At 32.7% G+C, this 21,113-nt stretch overlaps 1 protein-coding gene across 3 annotated transcripts in view; it reads left to right on the forward strand.

The window, feature by feature from the left end:
• Nucleotides 1-21,113, forward strand: part of LOC145294135 (nesprin-1-like) — a 1,091,614-nt gene that overhangs the window by 1,057,830 nt on the left and 12,671 nt on the right. For all 3 annotated transcript variants that reach the window (XM_080141241.1, XM_080141242.1, XM_080141243.1), the window contains one exon: nt 7,737-7,816. In XM_080141241.1, the coding sequence (XP_079997367.1) occupies nt 7,737-7,816 (80 nt within the window). The remainder of the gene's footprint in view (nt 1-7,736; nt 7,817-21,113) is intronic.

Below are 21,113 nucleotides of genomic sequence, written 5' to 3' on the forward strand. Positions count from 1 at the left end.
TCATGAAATTTGCGTTTAGATTTAGGCAGAGATAGAGAGTAGGGAAAATTGTTGATAGTGGATGTAGCTAGACGGGTGTCTTTTGTGAAAGTTTGGCAGGGGGTCATGTGCAAGGTTGTGGTTATATAAGGGTTACTTTAGTTTTGAGTTAGGGTTAGGGTATAAATAGAAAACGAAACCATTTAGTTCATAATATGTAGATTGTTTAAATTGCTTGTTGTCATTTTACTTAGCCAAACACGGGTATTTTGGAGTCATGTAATTTTTTTTTGTCAAGTAATCACTAAGGTTTGCAAGCAGTCAATCAAAATGCCAAGGAAATAAAAATTAAAGCTTAAGAATGTGATGCATAGTTACGTTGAAAAGTCACAATAGGCACAATATAATATTATGTGATGATTAAATAAAGCAATGATGGACTTTGCTGGAAATAGATCCAATGAAATAAAGTTTCCAGTGATTGATAAGGAAGTGGTATTAAATTATTTCAACTAAGAAAATATGTTCCTCCCTTTTTTAAGTATGAATGTTTTGGGAGAGTCAGTTTGATCAGAATTAATGTAGGAAATTATAAAATTGAATGAAACCAACAGTTAATTTTCAGAAACGTGCATCAGATGCTGGCGTGTTCATATTGGCATCTCTGTGTATAGTTCTATATTTGATTTGAAAGGGAAAAAATTATCAGTTTTATTTTATTATATGCATAGAAAACATTTGTGGTTGTGTTGGGTGCTGTTTAGAACAGTTTTTTTTTTTACTGTATATATTTATTTTAATCACCATAAAAAGACATATTACTACTGATGCGTTAAGGACTACTGTGATATGGTCCGAATTTATAGGGGAAACTTGGGTAAGAAGTTGGACAGCAAGATGTTTGTTAATATTACATTTAGATTTCTACATGTTAGTACTGCTGTGGAAATGTAACAGAAAGAGAATTTGAAAGAAGCTATTAGAGCAGAAAATCTTGGGACCTCTATTGTGAAGAGGTTGGATTTTGCTGCTAGTCGGGTGTGTCGGTGATACTTTCGTTTATGGGGTACTTAATTACTAAGATATAAATCACCTTTTGGCAGTTGAATTCTTTAATGATACCAGTGTTTTTGATGAGACAGTTTCTAATTTATTCTGATTTAAATGTAGTTGTTAGGAAATATTATTTGCTAAGTGGTTGTTACAGGCTGGTTGGACATGGTCGAAGTGAGGTGAATAATTTAGAGGATTACTTTTTTTACAAGGGAGTCGCACTTATCAAGGCCCAAAGGCTACTCGAGTATAAGAATTAATAAGTGAACAGTAGTCACTGCAGTAACAGTGGAGTAATCGTTAGTCGTGTAAATTGGGTAGAATTTAATTATTTAAGGAAGTGGTTCAACAAGAACTTGTTTACATTTGACTTGAAGACGACCATACTGTTGTGAACTGGAAAGCAGGCCAGCAGAAGAGTTTCCAAGCGGGCAGTACTAGGAAAGAAGCTTGTTACATGGAATTTGCGTTTAGATTTAGGCACAGATAGAGAGTGGGAGAAATTGTTGTTAATGGTTGTAGTTATAGGAGTGCTTTTTGTGAAAGATTGACGAGGGGATCATAGATTGAAGCTCAGACGAGCACTTTCCATAAAAATAGCGATAGAGCAGAGTGAGGCTCGCAAAGTCTCTTCTGTGGGAAGATTCTGATTTAGAATTATTGAATTATTCAAATCCCCAATGTTTGAACTCATGAAAGAATCTTTAAAAAAGCAACGACCCTTTTTAGTTATTTTCAAAAAGTGTGCATTAGGGAAAACTTCCCACCAAACATTTCATATATATATATTTGGTATGTATATTATGTTTATGTAAGTAAACAACCCTAAACTTTCAAAAAGATAAAAGCATTATAAAAAATGCACTTCCTCTGATAGACTGACTGACAAGACGTCCGCACACCACCCTCCTCTGATAGACCCAACCTGTAACAAGAATGTCGTCCCTTTGATAGACTGAACGACAAGAAGGCATTATATTGTAATAGAAGTGATGGAATGCTGTGCACAATTGAAAGAATGACAAGCAATTCTTATGCGCATGTATCTTTTTTTTATGGAAGAAAAATTGCTTGTGACGTCTTATCGTTGAGATGCAAAATAAATCCCATACAAGCTTGCAATGAAACTGTTAAATGCAAAATAAATTGAATACAAACTTTTACTTTTGTATATGTTCAACTATTAAGCATAATGGAACATATATAACAGGGTTTTTTTCATGAAATTATTTTGTTTTTTTTTTAATTACAGCTTAAAAACACAAAATGCAAATACTATTCCTATGTTGATATAAAATCATTTTGTTTCATTTATATTTGATTTGGTAAATATAAATGTTATCTCCATGTTTCTTTTTTTTTCATTTTATTTTTTGTTATTCAAAAAATATTTATTCATTGAATTTTAAAATGTTCAGAAAAATGTTTCTTGCATTCTAAAATTTATTTTACCTATTAATTCAATTGGTCAACATATTTGTTAAATATTTTCAAATGTTTTTTCTTTTTTTTTTATTTTCCAAGATTTTTAAATTTTAATAGAAAAAAAATGGCGTTTCTATTATTCTTCAGGTTATAAATAAATAGTCAACATATTTGTTTTGCATTGAAATGTATGAATTAAAAATAACTAATTCTCTTTTTTCAAACAGGGAAATATTGACATACAAAATCCACCATAAGTGACTATATAAGTTCATTTAATCATTATGAATTTAACATGGAAAAAAATTGCAATATAGAAAATAATAAAGGACGCACTGAAGTATTTTTTTTTTTGTTTTTATGCAGCATAAAACATGGTGTTTATTAAAACACTGTGTACCCTCCATAGAGCTCAATGAACTTTGTTGATCTTTCAGAAATTAGGCGGCATATTTTGGTGCACTTTGACCCAATGGCATTTGAATAATGGCAGCTCTTTTAAGCTTAGTGATGCTATGAGGCTTTGCTGTGTAGAATTCGTCTTTGTGAACGTCTCACAGCAGAAAAAAAAACAGGAAGAGTAAAATCTGGTGAATGAAAATATAGTTACTTACGGCGGATTCTGTATTGAAATGTAAAAAAAATATTATTTTTGTAGGAATAACAATATTTGATGCAAATAATAAGTCTTTCTTTTTTTTTTTTTTTTTTTTGTTAATAAATTATCACCCGAAATTTTTTTTGTTAATAAATTATCACCCGAAATTTTTTTTGTTAATAAATTATCACCCGAAATTAAAAAGGTTCTATCTGCAACTTTTGTACTTTTGAGATATTTGATTTTACTTTTGAAGTATCTCATTTCATAGGAATAAGTTCAAGAGACTTTTGCCATTATAGGGAATATCCGTAAGAAATGTCCTTTTCTCTTCCCTGCAACCTCTTTTTCACAGAAGAGATGTTGCAAGTTTGTCTCTGATGTATCGTTATTTTCATGGCAAGTACTCGACCAATCTATGGTTCCTCCTCGCCAAGTACTCGACCAATCTATGGTTCCTCCTCGCCAAACTTTCACAAGAAACACCCATCTAGCAGAAAACACTATCAACAATTTCCCCCTCTCTTTATCTGTGCCTAAACTTAAGCGTAGATTCCATGAACAAAGCTTCTTTCTTAGAACTGCAATCCTGTGGAATTGTCTTCCGTTTTCCTGCTTTCCAGCTGACTACAATATAGTTGTCTTCAAGTCTAACGTAAACAAGTTTTTGATGAGCCATTCCATATAAGTTAACAAATTTACCGAATTTCCATTACTAACAATTACTATATTGTCCAATTTCTACTGTACACTCTGTAACACTTATCTTCGAGTATCCTCTTGGCCTTTATAAGTGGTGATGCCTATGTAAAAAAAAAAAAGTAGCATAGCGTTATTGCTGTCAATCAAGAAAAAAAAATTCTACTATGAATATGTATGCAGCATGTTGATCTATGGAAACTTAGCCAGTGAGGGTTGAGGAGATGTGTTGCATGGAGAGAAAAGATATGAGAATGATACGATAGATGTGTCATGCGAGTCATAAATACTGGTTTAGATCTGATGATCTCGGAGGAAAGCTTAAATCTAGACAGTAAAGGGATACGTGCATAAAACTGGACACTTTGTTGGCTATGCCACATTGAAACATTGAAAATGATAACAGTGCCTCGGTTAGGAGATGTAGAACATTTGAGGTAGCAGGGTCAGTTGGAAGGGGGAAGGCAAAGGAATGCACAGGAGGAAAAGATAAAGATTTGAGAGAATAAGAGAAAATTAAAAGCCAACTGAATTCAATTTTATAAAAGTTGAAAACAGCTTGCTTCGTGAAAGAACTTATGGCAGAAATAGCTTCCTTTTATGAAGAATCTATTTTAGGATAAACGGAAGTGACAAATTGTGGAAAGAGTAAGAGAGAATATAAAACATAACCAAAAAAGTGAAAAACATCGTTGTTGCTTTTAAGAAGATTGGCAACAGTTAAGGAGGAGAACCACTGCTACTACTACTACAACGACAACTTTTAGGAAAGAGAGAGGGGGGGATGGAGATAGGCAATACATGTGATATATCTTACAATGTTTTGCTGATTCAAGTGACCAAAAATTCCCAAACCAGAATATATTTAAACAATGATTTTCTTGCAATTAAGAGAGAAGAGTACAAAGTCGTAGCACTCCTTCGGAAGCCAAGCCTGGGTCTCTTTGGACTTTTGGGCCGGTGCTGAGTTCCGCTGCCACACCCAGGGTCTCTTTGGACTTTTGGGCCGGTGCTGAGTTCCGCTGCCACACCCAGGGTCTGCTAGCAGCCACCTGATTGCACCAAGGGATCACCACACTCTTCAGCACATCCAGGTACACTTTCGTATTGACTTTAAAGTCGACTTCGAAGATGTGAGGTGGAATGATGTGACCCTCACTTGCAAGCACACCAAAGACCATAGCCGTGGCCGGAAACTTCATTAAGCTGTGCTCTCAAGTGTTGAACTGTATTTGCATTTTGACGGTGCTGGCAATGGTCCTGTTATCATAATTTAGACTGGTAGAGAGCATGAGTTGTATAGCAGCGCATCTCTGATCTCACTTGTTGAACATTGTGTCACTTGCAGACATGATAGAAGACTCCTTTCCATCTTGGGATTTGTACACAATTGGCCAACTAGTAGATGGGCTGCAACAAAATAAAAAGAAAACTGGTTTTCATCAAACAGAAATCGAATCATGTTGCCTTTTCTAACGCGACAATTTTATCGTTCCACCCCGTATAAAAGACAAGTGAGAGGCATCGTTGTTTGTTTTCAGCAAAAGAAGAAGAATTGCAATAATTAAGAAGAACAACCACCCCCACCACCTCCTCCTCCACCGGAAGAGAGAGAGGGAAGGAATTGGGATAAAAAATACATGCAATATATCTTCCAATATTTGCGCGTGTTTACTCCCAAAACAGAAAATATTTAAACAATGATTAAACTAAGGCGCCAAGTAAAATGTTACAATTAAAACATTGTATGAACCATAAGTAGGAAATTTGCAGATACAACCTTTTTAATCTCAGCTGATGATACACTGCTTTTTTTGTTTGTTTGTTATGAAATTAAATTTAAGTATATTAACTGTGAAAGAGTATGAAAAGGCTATAGCAATGCAGAGAACCGGATGTTAAAATGATGTGATGTATTGACAAAAATGGACAAATGAAAAAGGGTTTATTCTATCTTCATATATGCATTTATTTTCCAGATCAATCATAGATACAAAACAGTAAAATAGACTTACTGTTTTAGATAGCCGGCATGGTAGAAGTCTTTGATATTTCGGGAATATAATCTCTTTTTCAGAAAGAAAGGGACTAAAAGAAATGTCATTAAAAAAAAAAATAGAAATGGAAAATATCGTAAAACCAGAACAATAACTGCCTGCGCCCTCTGGATGCAAATATTTGATACATTTTTATGAATGTGCTTAAGACTATTTCACATGGAATATTTTTATGAATGTGCTTAAGACTATTTCACATGGAATATTTTCTTGTACTGATTTTTGGTAAATCTACTGTACACACACTAAACACCTTTTTCTCATGCGCTTTTTTATGGTTTATTCAACACCTGTTATGACATATAAAAACATATAAAAAAAACTTATGACATATCAGACTTTAAAAAAAACTTATGACATATCAGACTTAAAAAAAACTTATGACATATCAGACTTAAAAAAAACTTATGGCATATCAGACTTAAAAAAAACTTATGACATATCAGACTTAAAAAAAAACTTATGACATATCAGACTTTAAAAAAACTTATGACATATCAGACTTAAAAAAAAACTTATGAGATATCAAACTTTAAAAAAAACTTATGACATATCAGACTTAAAAAAAAACTTATGACATATCAGACTTAAAAAAAACTTATGACATATTAGACTTAAAAAAAACTTATGACATATCAGACTTAAAAAAACTTATGACATATCAGACTTAAAAAAAAACTTATGAGATATCAGACTTAAAAAAAAACTTATGACATATCAGACTTAAAAAAAAAACTCTATCATATAAATGCTGAACACCATGTCACACAGCAAATGTTCTCTTTAAAAAATGCTGGACCTATAAAAAAAATGTAATCACAAACATGTCTTATAGAATATATCCTCCCATAAGTTTGATGAATCTCGAGCACAAATTATTAACAACATATTCAATAAAAAAGATGCACACAAAAAAATTGGTAAGTTTATCATATATATATATATATATATATATATATATATATATATATATATATAACGATGCAACTTTACTATAGTGTGTTTGTGAAAAAATGCATTTCAGAGAAAAACATTACGTACTTAAGTGCCATGCCGAAATTAGTATAAATTCCAAAAATTATGAAAAATGGTCCAGTAGAAAAATAATTACAGAATTTTTTGAAGTTGTTATTTTTTACTAGAAATTTAACTTTTTTAAAAGATCAAAAACAGGAGCAGATCACTGCATTCTATCGTTTAAGTTGCGTTGCACAGAAGCCAAGGATACAATCTTTCAGGGCGGCCATCTTGCTTTTTCTCGATTTACTGTGCACTTTTTCAAAAAATTAGCTCTAACACATCTTCTACTGGACTATGTAACTTTTGGAACTCATAATAATTTCGACATGACACTTAAGCACGTAATAATGTTTCCCCCTGAAATGCCTTTGTTCGAAAATACACGATCGTAAAGTTGTACCTATAACACTATATCTTGGAGAACCTTTTATCATACCGAATTGGTGAATGTACGAAACATGCATTCAAAACAAAAATAAGCAAAATATGTCCTTATACAGAATTCGTCTATTTATGCTCCACATGAGGTCTCTTAGAATAAGTCCTTGTTCACTGGTGGCAAACCTATATCACGTGTGCTGCATATGGATTGTGAAAGGAAATAAACTCATTTTTTAGAGATTTTTAAAATAAATTTTAAGAAATGGTAACCTTTAATTTACAAACAATGTTTCCACTTTGAACGTCTCGAATTTAACCGTTAATTTTTGTTGTTTTTTATTTGTTTTCTTTGTTTATTTTTTGTTTTATGTATTTCTCTTTGTTTTTGTGAAATATTCAATAATTGTTTAAATTTTTTGTTTTGTTTTGTTTATTTTTTTGTTTTTATGTTTTTGTTTTGTTTTTTAAACTGTGACTCGTTTTTCTTTTCCATCTTTATCCTTTTTATGTGTTGCTTTCTTCAGCTCATTTACGGAGATGTTTCCAGATCCGGTCCTTCTAGCTCTCCTATCCGTTCACCAGCTGCAATAGCTGTTTCAGACACGTAATTTTCCTTTTTTTTTTTTTTGTTTTCGAATCGCATGCAGTCTTGCATTTATCAAGGAAAAGAAATTTACTCGCCTCCTTTCTTTAATATCTTACTACAACTACTACTCTTCTACTACTACTACTACTACTACTATCATCATTTATGTTTTACTATGAAAACTACTACTACTACTATCATCATTTATGTTTTACTATGAAAACTACTACTACTACTACTACTCACTTGCTTACAACTATTTTTCCTTCTTTCAAAATCTATAAATTTTCATCAACATCCTTTCAAATTTCTCTTGCATGTTTGCTATAATTGTCTCTTTTCTTCAATATGGTGGCTATATCATATCTCTGCCATAAATTCCCATGATCCTTTGCTGTATGTTGTTCTTTCTTTTCCTTTTCTGCTTCTGCTAATGTTTTATTCTGCCCGTGGTGATCTCCCTTTGTTCTACAAATATACGTCACTGTGCACAAATAGCGATACAGTTACAGCCTTTTGTCTGCCACAAATAATGCACCTATTGCCCTACTTTTACTCCATGACGACGTCTGTGTGATGCCCTAAAAAATCCTACTCTTTTTTTTAAAAAGAGTTGTTTTGGGTTTTAGCTTTAACCCAAGATTTCTTTTTTTAATTCTGACAAAATCTGAATATAGTGAATTCCTAGATTTGCAATGTGTCTTTTTGCTATCTTTTTGTTTCTCTTAAATTGTCTTTGCGAAAAGTAAAAGGTAATTATTTAATTAATTTATTTATTTATTTTCCGAATTTTTAAGAGGATGATTGATAATTTGTATCATTTGGACTATTCATCATCATGAGTCGCATCTTCCACTTGCAAACCCACGTGACTTATTTTTTGCCATTCCTTCCGAGCCAGGCAAGTTGGTTGATGGACGCCCAACTGCTGAGAGATGTCTAATCAAAAACATTACCTCTCCACCTTCTCCTTGGCTTTCCTCTGCCTCTTTCGCCTTCTAACATATCTTCAAAGCGTAACTTTGACAGATCAGCGATTAATCGTTTGACATGGTTAAAAGTTTAAGGGTTTTACTTTTGATTTTATCAAATAGAGGGGGGAGGGAAGTAGTTTGACGGAGGGTAGATATTGTTTTTTTTGGACTACTATACTCATAATATTCATAATATGGGGTCAAGCAAAATCAGAATTGTAATAGTTTAGTAGACGACATGTGGACCTTCGGTTTATCTAAATAAAATACCATAAAGGATCACTTCTCCTTGGTTTGATGGATGACGTTAATCACTAGAAGGGTTATCCCCTTCTTGTTTTAATGGATGACGTCACAAAATGATGACGTCATGCACTGTGCATGGTGACATGCAAACAAACAAGCAAGATACATAGACCTAGTAGTATATAGGTTTATTTTTCTTATGGTTTCTAAACTCAATTGCATCATACTCCAAAGAAATTAGGTGTAGCAGATAAATGTGTTCATTTTTATCTTTCTGTGCATCTATCTAGCTGGTCAGGCTCCTTGTTCGGACCAACGTGCTGTCTCTCTCCAGATTTGCCATAAAGTTGTTACTTCGTAAGATGATCTTGCCAAGATATATTTAACACTGTATCTAAGAGTCTTGATACATCGGTCTGTTACACTTAAATTTGAAATTGTGTCTTCATCGCTTAAAGCATAGATCAAAAGAAATCAAAGCAACTGAAGTGCCCATGCATCTATATAGCAGGCTCTGTCTGTCCATTTTTTGGTCTGTCAGTCATGCTAAAGTTTGAAATAAATTGACAAACTGAATTAAAGTCCATCTTGTTTCCTTTCCATTTCATGTTACGAATAAAATATTTTAAAATGACTTTCTTCTGAAATGTCTGACACTCCTATTTGTGTTAACTTAAACCCAAACTATTCAGGTTCATTTGTGATTAAAACCAATCAGTTTTTTTTTAATTCAATTTTCTATTTTGTTCCTAATAGTCGAGGATATGTCTTTGACAATCAGTCCGACAGAATCTGGGTCATTTTTGAATTGGTTCCCTTCCGTCTGTCTAGCTGAACTGTGTTTCTGTTTAGTTTTAGGCGGTTAATACTTTCTTTCTTTGAGATAGTGTTGTGGCGTTGCAGGCCGATAATAATCAAGACAAACACATATAATTCAGAAAAAGTGTATTAGCAAAAGTATGTTACAGAAGTACACGTGTAATGTTGTTTGCGAATCAGTACACGTTGTATACAGTTTCAGTTGCAAATGAAGACAAAGAACAGAAACTATCTCCGACTCGCTTTTTGATTCTGTACAACGACATTTATTTCCTCATCGTTATGGTCGTGACGTCACCCACGTGATCTAGAACGTTCTCTACATTACTCACGACATTTTGAACGTTCTCTACGTCTCTCACAAGATCTTTGAACGTTATCTCGTCTCCCTCATTATCTTTCTCTTTCTCTTATTATGGTCCTTTACATACATTCATCCAATGTTACACACATCATGAATTGGGGCATAACTGTCACGACATTTAGATGTAACTACATTTATCATCTTTGGGGGAGTCCATTTATCCCAGAAATGGGTAGATCACCTTTCTCCATAACAGTTGTTACTAATCGCCTGAGATAACCCTAGTGAGGAATGACAATGGTGCTGTTCAGGCATTTTTTGTGCACATACCTTTTGTGTTTTCAATCCCCACCTTTTGATCTTGTGTCACATCTTCCGACTTTGTTTTTCCTCCTTTTAAGGAGTCAACCACTTCTACTCTGTTTGATATTTTGTGCAGTCAATTAATACTCATCTTCTAACGTTTGCTTCTCTCTTCTTTTATTACAATTTTTTTTGTTTTTTCAAAAAATGTTTTGGGAGATTCACTTTTGTGGATTTTGTTTCCCGTGGTTTCATATTTCTAATAATGAATGCATGTGGATTTTGACTTGTGTGTTTCTTTACCAAAAACGAGATTGTCAGATCAAATAAGACAAGTAAAAATATCTTTAAAAAGGGAAAGGTAGTTTGCTTGAAGCATTGCTGGTAAATAAATATGGAGGAATATAAGAAGGCTATAGCAATGCAAGGAACCTAGTGTTGCAGTGATGTGACATTTTTGTTTATACGTCACTTCAACACTCGATTCCATGCATTGCTATAGTTTTTTTTTTTATATTCCTCCATATTTTATATCTTTAAATTTTTTTAACATAACATGTTATCAAAAAAAAAAAAAAAAAAAAAATTCCATTAGTTTTTATCGTTTTGGGATGGGTTTGATCTTATTTGCTTGCATGTGGTTTGGTTTGGTCTGAATTTCCTAAAGCCAATGATACCTTACATATTTACTTTTCTTTTTTTCTCGGACACATAATTCCTGTTAGCTCTTAACATTTGTGATATGGCTTGTAAATTTCTCTATATAAACCTACATGTCTGTATGTTTGTGTATTCCCTTTATAAATAAAGGTTAGAGAATCTACATAAAATCTAAAAGTGTATTCTTATGTAAAATTTATCTGGAAAGATAATAGCACTATTCCCGAATCTTTAAGTTCACTTGTAACGAAACTATCAGGTCATAACAAATTTAAAAAATATTCGATTTTTATGAAATTTAAATTATATGTTTATAATTTGCTGGGGAAGACGATGGAAGTGCCCTCCTAATCAAAGAGAACTATGGTGGCCAAAACGTCTTTAAATCTTCAAATACTTCCTATTTTAATGAAATTTCTATCATATCTATAAAATTCTCCAGGGAAGACAATGGAAATGGTCTTGAATGTTTATGCCCCCCCCCACATCTATGTGATCTATGAGGACAGAATCTCTGTAAAACTTCCAATGCATATATCCGATTTTAATTAAGTTTAAATCATATGTAGAAGTTACTAATTTAGAGTTTTCCACATTTCTGACGATATTAGTGGGCAAAACGGAAGCGAGGAGGGGGGGGTCAGTAAAAACAAAGAGATTAACTTGAAGTAGGATATTTTGATTTTGCTGTTAGTGTTAGAAAGGAGCCCAAATTTCACATTCATATATATATATATATATATAGAGAGAGAGAGAGAGAGAGATATAGCAAGAGTTAGTGTCAACCACAGAGTGTACTGTTTTGCTGTTTACAGTTCATTAGTGCCTCTAGACAAGCAAGTGCTTCAAGCCGGGATCAAAGCTCAACCGTCGAGCTGATAGCGCAGGGATAGAGGTGCAAACAAACATGCAACACCCGCCGAACATAAGTGAAATCTAAATGTCAACAGCCGTAATCATCTTTTCAGCGAGCTTGAGCCCAAATTAGTTTTTACCTAATGAGCAATGCTTTAAGCTTAATGGCTGACTACAGATCTGACTGGCTCGGCTCGTCTGATGAGGTCCGCACAAGGTAGAAATAAATTTATGAGATTGGGGCAAAGTTTGTGTTGGATTTTTTCTTTTAACCTTTATTTCTCTCTCCCCCCCCCTCTCTCTCTCTATATATATATATATATATGGAGTCAGAGATGGCTGGGTTCAAATCTATCGACCGGTCATAATCGTGACACCTTGCACTAATGATTCCTGAAAGGATAAAACGCTAGTGTCTGTAGGTATTTAATAATTATTATAGTAAATAATTATATATATATATGTATATATATATTAAATCATTTATTTCACTTGTTCGGATCACCGTGGTAAAATCTAAAACTGAAAAAGTTTTCATAACATTTTAATATGGTCGTCAACTCCAAATTTAGAAATACGACTGATGATCACTTACAGCAACTTAGAGGAAAGAATCTCTTCAGCAATGCTTCATCAGACGTTTGATATTGGTGGGATTCTGGATGCTTTACACGTTTGACATCTCAAGTGGTTTGGCCATCTACAGCATGTCACCTCCTGTATCAGCAAAATTATGCATGGATACCCCAGGTATGAGGGTGCATGGTAGACCAAGGAAGACCTGTGCATACAAACTGACTTGACTGTAGCAGATGATGATGATCATCATCATCATGATAAAATATTTTGATAAAATGTGCTTTTTTCTCAGGTTTATTATTTTGTTCATTGAATTGAATGTCAAGCTTTAAAAGTGAAACAGTTGTGAAGGTTTAGAGTGAGAGGAGTTATTAGAATTAGCGTTTTTGTAGTGAAATGTGAAATGCCTTCTTGTATGACGTAAAAGAGGTGTTGACCTTATTTGGTTTTAAAGACGAACTTGTCTACAATTTAAATCAACTTTATTCACCAGCACAAAAACATGGGAAGAATTTTTTTTTTTTTTTACATAGGCATCACCACATTATGAAGGCCAAGAGGCCACTCAAGGATAAGGGTTAACGAGTGTACAGTAGAAATTGGACAATATAGTAATCATTAGTAATGAAAATTTGGTAAATTTGATAACTTATATGGAACGGCTCATCAAGAACTTATTTACGTTAGACTTGAAGACAATCATATTGTAGTCTGCTGGAAAGCAGGAAAACGGAAGACAATTCCACAGGCGTGCAGTTCTAAGAAAGAAGCTGTGTTCATGGAATCTACGTTTAGGTTTAGGCACAGATAAAGAGTGGGGGGAATTATTGATAGTGTTTACATTAATTATGACAACAGGAATACAAAATGATACATGTGCAGTTGATATGCATATGCAGTTGATATATGTGAAATTGAGATGCATGTGCAGTTGAGATGCGTATGTAGTCGAAATGCATGTGCAGTTGATGCATGTGCAGTTCAAGAAAGATTAAGTTCTGGTCTTTCCTCTCGTCCTAGTGAGAAAAGAAATATTACGTCTAATCACGTAGATGTTTAAACTCTCACTGTTTATAAACTGTAAGAAAAGGTTTTGGCAAAGTTTCCTGTCAAATAATAGATGTTCTCATCAAAGAATGTATAAATCACTTTACGATTGAGAACCTGCTAGCACAAAATAAGTCGTAATCATATAACTGCTCACAAGAAATAACATTGGCAACATGAGAATCATACATTAAAGCTATGAGCAATGCTCAGATGCTCAACAATTTGATCTCAAGACCTGTTATGATGAATAACTTTATATATTAATAATAATGTACCCTTCCCCACGTAAAATAATTGTAAATGGTCATGTGTGTTGAAAAAATTGAGGAAAGAGAGCACCAACCAGACCTCCATTGGAAGAGTGCAGAGAGTACTGGAACCTTGGGGAGGCTTGTTGGCACTGAAATTCCAGAGAAGTCCAATAGTCATTGCCAGCGAGAAATCAAAGTAATCGAAAGAAGTGGAGAGTACTGCAAATCTAGAGAGACTTGTTGTCACTCAGATTCAAGAGAATTCTACCCATTATAATCACTGATGATGACCTATGTGAGAACTTCCTAGCGAGCAACGAGAATAATAATAATAATAATAATAATAATAATAATAATAATAATAATAATGATAATCATGATAATAGTAGTAATAATAAAAATAATAATTTTCTATTAAAGACGTAAATTCTCACCTACTGAAATAAACTTTTTGTATTATTAACATAAAAAAAACTATGTTATAGTAATTAAATAAATATCAAATTGATGCAAAAATAATATTTTTCAATTTCAAGTCAAAAAACATTTTTGCACCAAGCTAATAAATAAATGGAAAAACAAAACTTTATACATTAAAAAAAAAAATAATAATTAACAATAATAATATTCTATAAGTCAGACTTTTTCCATAAGAATTCCAAATATTCTAAAACATTTGATTCAAAATTAAAAAAAAAATCTATTTTCGTTGAATTCCTCGAAATGTCTGTGAATTTGTTTTGTAATTTGTGTTCATTATTTATATCAAAAATTAAACTGAATTAAAAAATGAAATTGCATTTATTTTCTAACCATTTAATTTGTCATGCAGATTTTTTTTTTTAAATAAATCCTGCGGTTCTTTAAAATCATGTAAGGATAGACTGTTTTGCCAATCATACTCTGTAGTCCTTTTCTATTGGACTCGTTTTACTTTTTGTCTAGCCTGTTTTGAGTCCAGGAGATTGAACGTTGGTGGTGGGGTTTCTTTTACGCTCCGTTCATCTTGAAATGATTCATTTCTTTCCTTTCTTATTATGATTTGCTCTTTACATCAAGTGGCTTCATGCCTTGTCTGGCGCCACTTTCATAAAAAAGAAACAAAAGCGAATCAATTATTTATTTGCATTGACCAGGGATGAAAAATGAATAAATTTTCGGGATTTTAATTATTCGAGTTGGAAAAGTTGTGAGAATTTATTTTTGTAAGATAAAGTACTAATATGTATTTTTGAAGAAAATTTACTAAAACATATTTTTGGAAGAAAAAATACTAAAACATATTTTTGGAAGAAAAAAAATACTAAAATATATTTTTTGGAAGAAAAAACTACTAAGATTAGAAATGCACGCCTGTGGAACTGTCTTCCGTTTTCCTGCTTTTCAGATGACTACAATCTGATTGTCTTCAAGTCCAACGTAAACAAGTTCTTGATGAGCCGTTCCACTTGAGTTAACAAATTTACCGAATTTCCATTACTAACAATTACTTTATTGTTCAATTGACTACTGTACACTCTTAACCCTTATCCTCGAGTGGTCTCTGGGCCTTGATAAGTGGTGATGCCTATGTAAAATATATATATATATATATTTTTTGAAGATGTAAATATATGTTTAGTAAACAGAACATCTAAAGAGAATAAAAAGAAACATGAACCAAGTTTTAATAGAAAATAAAGTTGAAATAAAATTAAAAAACAGTTGGTGTAAATGGAATTAAATCGATTTTTCTCTCATCTGCGAAGGATTTAATTATGTTAAGTATACTATATGATTTGATTTGGAACAAATATATTGAGACAATTGTCAAGGCTGCTGCAAGGAAGTAGGCTCTCTCTCTACCATGCGAAAAGGCTACTCGCACTTGAGAGTATCCTGTATCTCTTCAAGGCCATGGTTCACTCATGCATGGAGTATTGTTGCCACATCTGGGCTGGTGTATCTGCCACTAGTCTCTCGCTCCTAGACAGGATTAAAAAAAGAATCGTCAACCTAATAAGTCCTGAACTATTAACTCCAACCTCTGTCCCATCGCCGAAATGTGGCATTTGTGTGCCTGTTTTACAAATATTTTAATGACAAGTGCTCTCACGAACTCAAAGCACTGGTACTCCCTTGATGACAATACCCTTAACAAACCCCCCAAAAACAGCAAAATCCCACCCTACACTGTAGAGATCCCTAGATATTGTAAAGCCTTCTACTCGAATAGCTTTTTTCCTTGCTGCACTTTAGAATTCCCTCCTGAGCTCCTGCTTTCCTGACTGTACTGAAATGCAGAAATTCAAGTGTAATGTGAACAGACATTTCGCTGCTCAACTCCATAAATAGTATCCCTACAATTCTGGTTCCAAGCAGTACCTCCTCACGACTAAGTGGCCCTATGCCTTGTTTGGGGTGAAACGTCAATAAAAAAACGAAAGAAAAAAAAATAGTTGGTTAAAAAAACAGTTGGTTAAAATAGAAAGTATTTAGAGTATACTTATGGAGGTGTAGAGGAATTATCTGTATGTTCTGTTGAAATGACAAATAAGCCTCCAATCCTGCTGCATCCCCTTTCACATTAATACTTTTGAGCAAAGGTATGAATGCATCTCCCACCTTAGATAAAATAATAGACGATTTTCTCTTGCCTTGATTAGACGGACAACAAAATAAGAGAGGATTTCATAAATCAATTTCTATGAAAAATCTGTATATACAAAACAATATTGTGAGTCGCTTTTTATGCTTTCTTGATGCAATGTCGACTCAAATTAATTATAAATGACTGCGTTCGATGTTTTTTTTTTATCAAAACAAGTTGAGACTTGCATGCTCACATACTTTGCATTGACCAATTTTTAATTTATGCACTAAACTTTGGGACCAATAAAGTGGAAAGGAGACAATAGTTCTAATATTACCATGCTTAAAATGTTTTTTTTAAAAAAAAAGCAGTAATAACATTATTTTTTAATCCTAGCTGAGCATTTGATCGAAATTTAAATTTCACCAGAGAATTCCAATCTTTGCCAAATCGCTATGATATTAAATTTGAAATTTATAGATTACAAGGATCGTTCAAAAAGTAACGTCTCCTGCTTTTTAACTAAAAACGTTGACGAACTACAGAGGCGGGAGTTCTACGATTAAAACGAGCAACCGTTTGTGTTCCAGAATTTATTTTAGAGTTTTATATCGTCAATATCTGAAACTTTCAGGTCCTAAATGCATAAAGAATAGGAGGCATTACTTTTGGAAAGCCCCTCAAATATCATTTACCTTGTGAAAATTCAGTGTTTATTTTTTTAAATAAATAAATCCACTTTATAACATTTTAATTCGTACATTCATCGTACCAATTTAAAAAAAAATCACTTGTTCAAAAATAATTATTAGCTAATTATCATTTGAATGTCACTTTAATGTTGACGATGATAGAATTCTGTTCATGAAAAATCTGTATATACAAAACAATATTGTGAGTCGCTTTTTATGCTTTCTTGATGCAATGTCGACTCAAATTAATTATAAATGACTGCGTTCGATGTTTTTTTTTTATCAAAACAAGTTGAGACTTGCGTGCTCACATACTTTGCATTAACCAATTTTTAATTTATGCACTAAACTTTGGGACCAATAAAGTGGAAAGGAGACTTTATTCTTTTAAACAGTGCAAATTTTTTTTTTAATTAATTAACAACTACTTCATGTTTTATATTATATAATTTTGTAGAGAAAACAGTTTAATTAAAAAAAAAATGAAAACAATAAATAAAATCAATATTTTGATGATACACAAAAGTTTTATTGGAGATTTCCAAAACACGCTTCTAATCACTGACATTCAACGTAGATGATTACTTCAGCTAGTAGCAAATAAATGCTAGCAGACAACACACTTAGAGACACGTCTCATGTTAGCATAGATGTGACATATCACTAAAGTAGTTAAACAAATTTTCTTTTTTATAGTTTTTAAAAGGAGGTGCTGCCATCTTGTGACAGAATAAGGCATTATTTTGAAACAAGTTACATTATCAGTTTCACTAAACTGACAACTTGCCAAAAAACATCTTCTTCACTGCATTAAAACTGACAACATGCCAAAGTAAATTATCTTGTAAATATCTTGCATCTTCCAATAGCAGATAGCTTGCAGCCAATTTACACTGAAACAACGACTCTGACAAATTATATAAATTTTCTCCATCTCTCCTGAACACTAGCCCAGTCTTGTAATAATCCTTTCACACGTTTAGTGATGAAAAATAACCTTCAATGTTTCTTTTTCCTCAAGATTGTGGCCAACAGATATTGATACTAACTTACACCTTGCTCGATGCTGTTACGAACTTATGGTCTCTATAGAATATGCCACGGATTTTCTGAAAACATCTTGTTTCCACTGCTGTCAGTATTTCTCCTCCATAGCTCATGAAATAACACCAGTCTCTCTCTACTCATCCCAACATTTCAGTCGACCTGGACTTCTCCTTGCCATTATACTTAAGTCATAACATTTCAAGGGAGATGCGGATAGTTATTGCACAACCTTTGCTTTACTTGCATAGATATTACAAGAGGTATGCCTTATCTCTCGAGAGTGAAAAAGATTCTGGAAGGCTGAGTTGACGCTATCTATCTTCATATCCCCAAGCCAAGTCTACTGGGATATTTTTAGCAGTGCTCTGGAGGCACCTTGTGTTCTAATATTACCATGCTTAAAATTTTTTTTTTTTTTTTTTTTTTTAAAAAGCAATAACAACATTTTTTTTAATCCTAGCTGAGCCTCTGATCGAAATTTAAATTTCACCAGAGAATTCCAATCTTTGCCAAATCTCTATGATATTAAATTTGAAATTTATAGATTACAAGGATCGTTCAAAAAGTAACGTCCTCTGTTTTTTAACTAAAAACGTTGACGAACTACAGAGGCGGGAGTTCTACGATTAAAACGAGCAACCGTTTGTGTTCCAGAATTTATTTCTCTACATAGTCACTACCATTCTCAATGCACTTTTGCTAGGAATTCAATGATGCATTTCTGCTTCTGATGCACGTGCATGACAGGAGTTGCTATTTTAGAGTTTTATATCGTCAATATCTGAAACTTTCAGGTCCTAAATGCATAAAATCAGTCATCATAACAATGTAATTTGCAATCCTCTCTGATTCGTTCGAGCCGAATAAAAAAGAATAGGAGGCATTACATTTGGAAAGCCCCTCAAATATCATTTACCTTTTGTGGAAATTGTTTATTTTTTTTAAATAAATCCACTTTATAACATTTTAATTCATACATTCATCGTACCAATTTAAAAAAAAATCACTTGTTCAAAAATAATTATTAGCTAATTATCATTTGAATGTCACTTTAATGTCGACAACGATAGAATCCTGTTCATGAAAAAGACAACATTTCATTTTTAAATGCATAAAATCAAAATTTTTGACACCGAACGACTATAGATAAATTAGTATTACTTTTTAGCGTTTCATCTTTGATGATTGGTCATGATGGGACAATTAACCGGAATTGGAGCCTGAAATCGAATAAATCAAAATATTTTGGGGTATCGAAATCAAAAACTAGTTTCCAATGACAAAAACGATTCCTTTTCTTTTTTTTATTTTTTCTAAAATTTAATTTTCCATATTCATGTATTTTTACGTTTGCTCAAATATTACATTAGTTTTTACGATGATCCCCCCCCCCAAAAAAAAACATTCTATATTTAGAAATTTAAAAAGAATCTATTGATAATTGTATCTAGATCGGAAATTAAGGACGGAATCAGTAATTGTATTGGAATTGGGGAAAAATATTGGAACTACCAATAATAATCGGCCAAGCTTATTTTTTAATAGGTGTGAAAGGTGATAACGTATGCACAGATTAATGTGTTATTATACAGATTAGATAAATATTAAAACTTTCATAAAACTTGGATGATTTGATGACTGAGAAACATGAACAAAATTGTTCATTAAAAAATTCTCTGAGTGAATAACACTCTGCATCATTAATCAACGGAGATGTATGAACCACTGATTAATCGTCCCAACACTAATATATAGATATAAAACTGAAATTGTGTATGTGTGTGCTAGACAATATGGAAGGATTGCATATTCAGAAATTGTGCATCATTAATCAATGGAGATGTATGAACCATTGGTATTGGATAGCTCATATTTCAGATGACACTAATTTTTCAAATATGTTGCAAAAAAAAAAAAAAAAAAAAACTAGACATGTTTTCTCACTTCAACTTTTGTTGAACCTATTTGATTTTGCGCAATCAATATATCTGCTTCTCATAGACAGTTGGAAAAGAAATCAATATATAGACCGCTTCATGGTGTGCTCTTTGTTTTTGTTTTGTTTTTGTTGTTTTTATTTTTTTGTTGTTTTTTGTTTTGTTTTGTTTTTTGCTTTTAATCAGCCAGGTATCTAAATCTGGATGTTGCAATGATAAAATTATTTGTACATCAATTTTGCATATTTTTTTTATTTATCTAGCGTCCATATGATTGCAGGGTTTTGTTTTTCTTCATCAGCAAAATAAAAGGAATACATTTAAACAAAAATAGTTTACATTTATTAAATATGAGAAACAAAAGGAGGGGGAAAAACAAAATTATTAGTACAATATAAAACTTTGAACAATTTTCAAAATATTAATATTCACGAGGCTTCGATGGTGTGACTACATTGAAAAAATGGGTGCAAGTTCATCATCATCACCATCATCATCATCATCATCATCATTAATAACAACTTGTTGAAATCGTTTTTAAAGACTTTTTCTTAACTGCATTTTCATCTCAAACAAGGTGCAGTGCCACATTGATGTAAAAGGCTACTATCTAGGACATAATTTGCATAGTTACTATGTAGGGAGTTGAGCAGTAAGATGTCTGTTTACATTACATTTAAACTTCTGCATGCCAGTACAGTCAAGGAAGCAGGAATCCGGAAGGGAATTCCAAAGTTTGGCAGTCCTAGGGAAGAAACTATTAGAGTAGAAGGTTTTCTGGCATCTGGGGATTTCTACTGTGTAGGGGTGGGATTTTGCTGCTTGTCAGGTTTTTCGGGGATATTTATGTCGAGGGGGATAAAAGGGCTTGTAGTTCGTCGGGGTACCTACCATTAAAATACTTGTAAAACAGGCAATAGATTTTCAATAAGATTAAATTCTGTACTTATTGAAAATGCTGATTTAGAAACATATCTGCAATCATATTTTGCTGGAAAGTAAATTGCTGAACTTGATCAAAATGTT

This window comes from Euprymna scolopes, chromosome 15 (assembly GCF_053919585.1).
Source record: "Euprymna scolopes isolate OS-2025 chromosome 15, ASM5391958v1, whole genome shotgun sequence".
In the NCBI taxonomy this organism is placed as follows: domain Eukaryota; kingdom Metazoa; phylum Mollusca; class Cephalopoda; order Sepiida; family Sepiolidae; genus Euprymna; species Euprymna scolopes.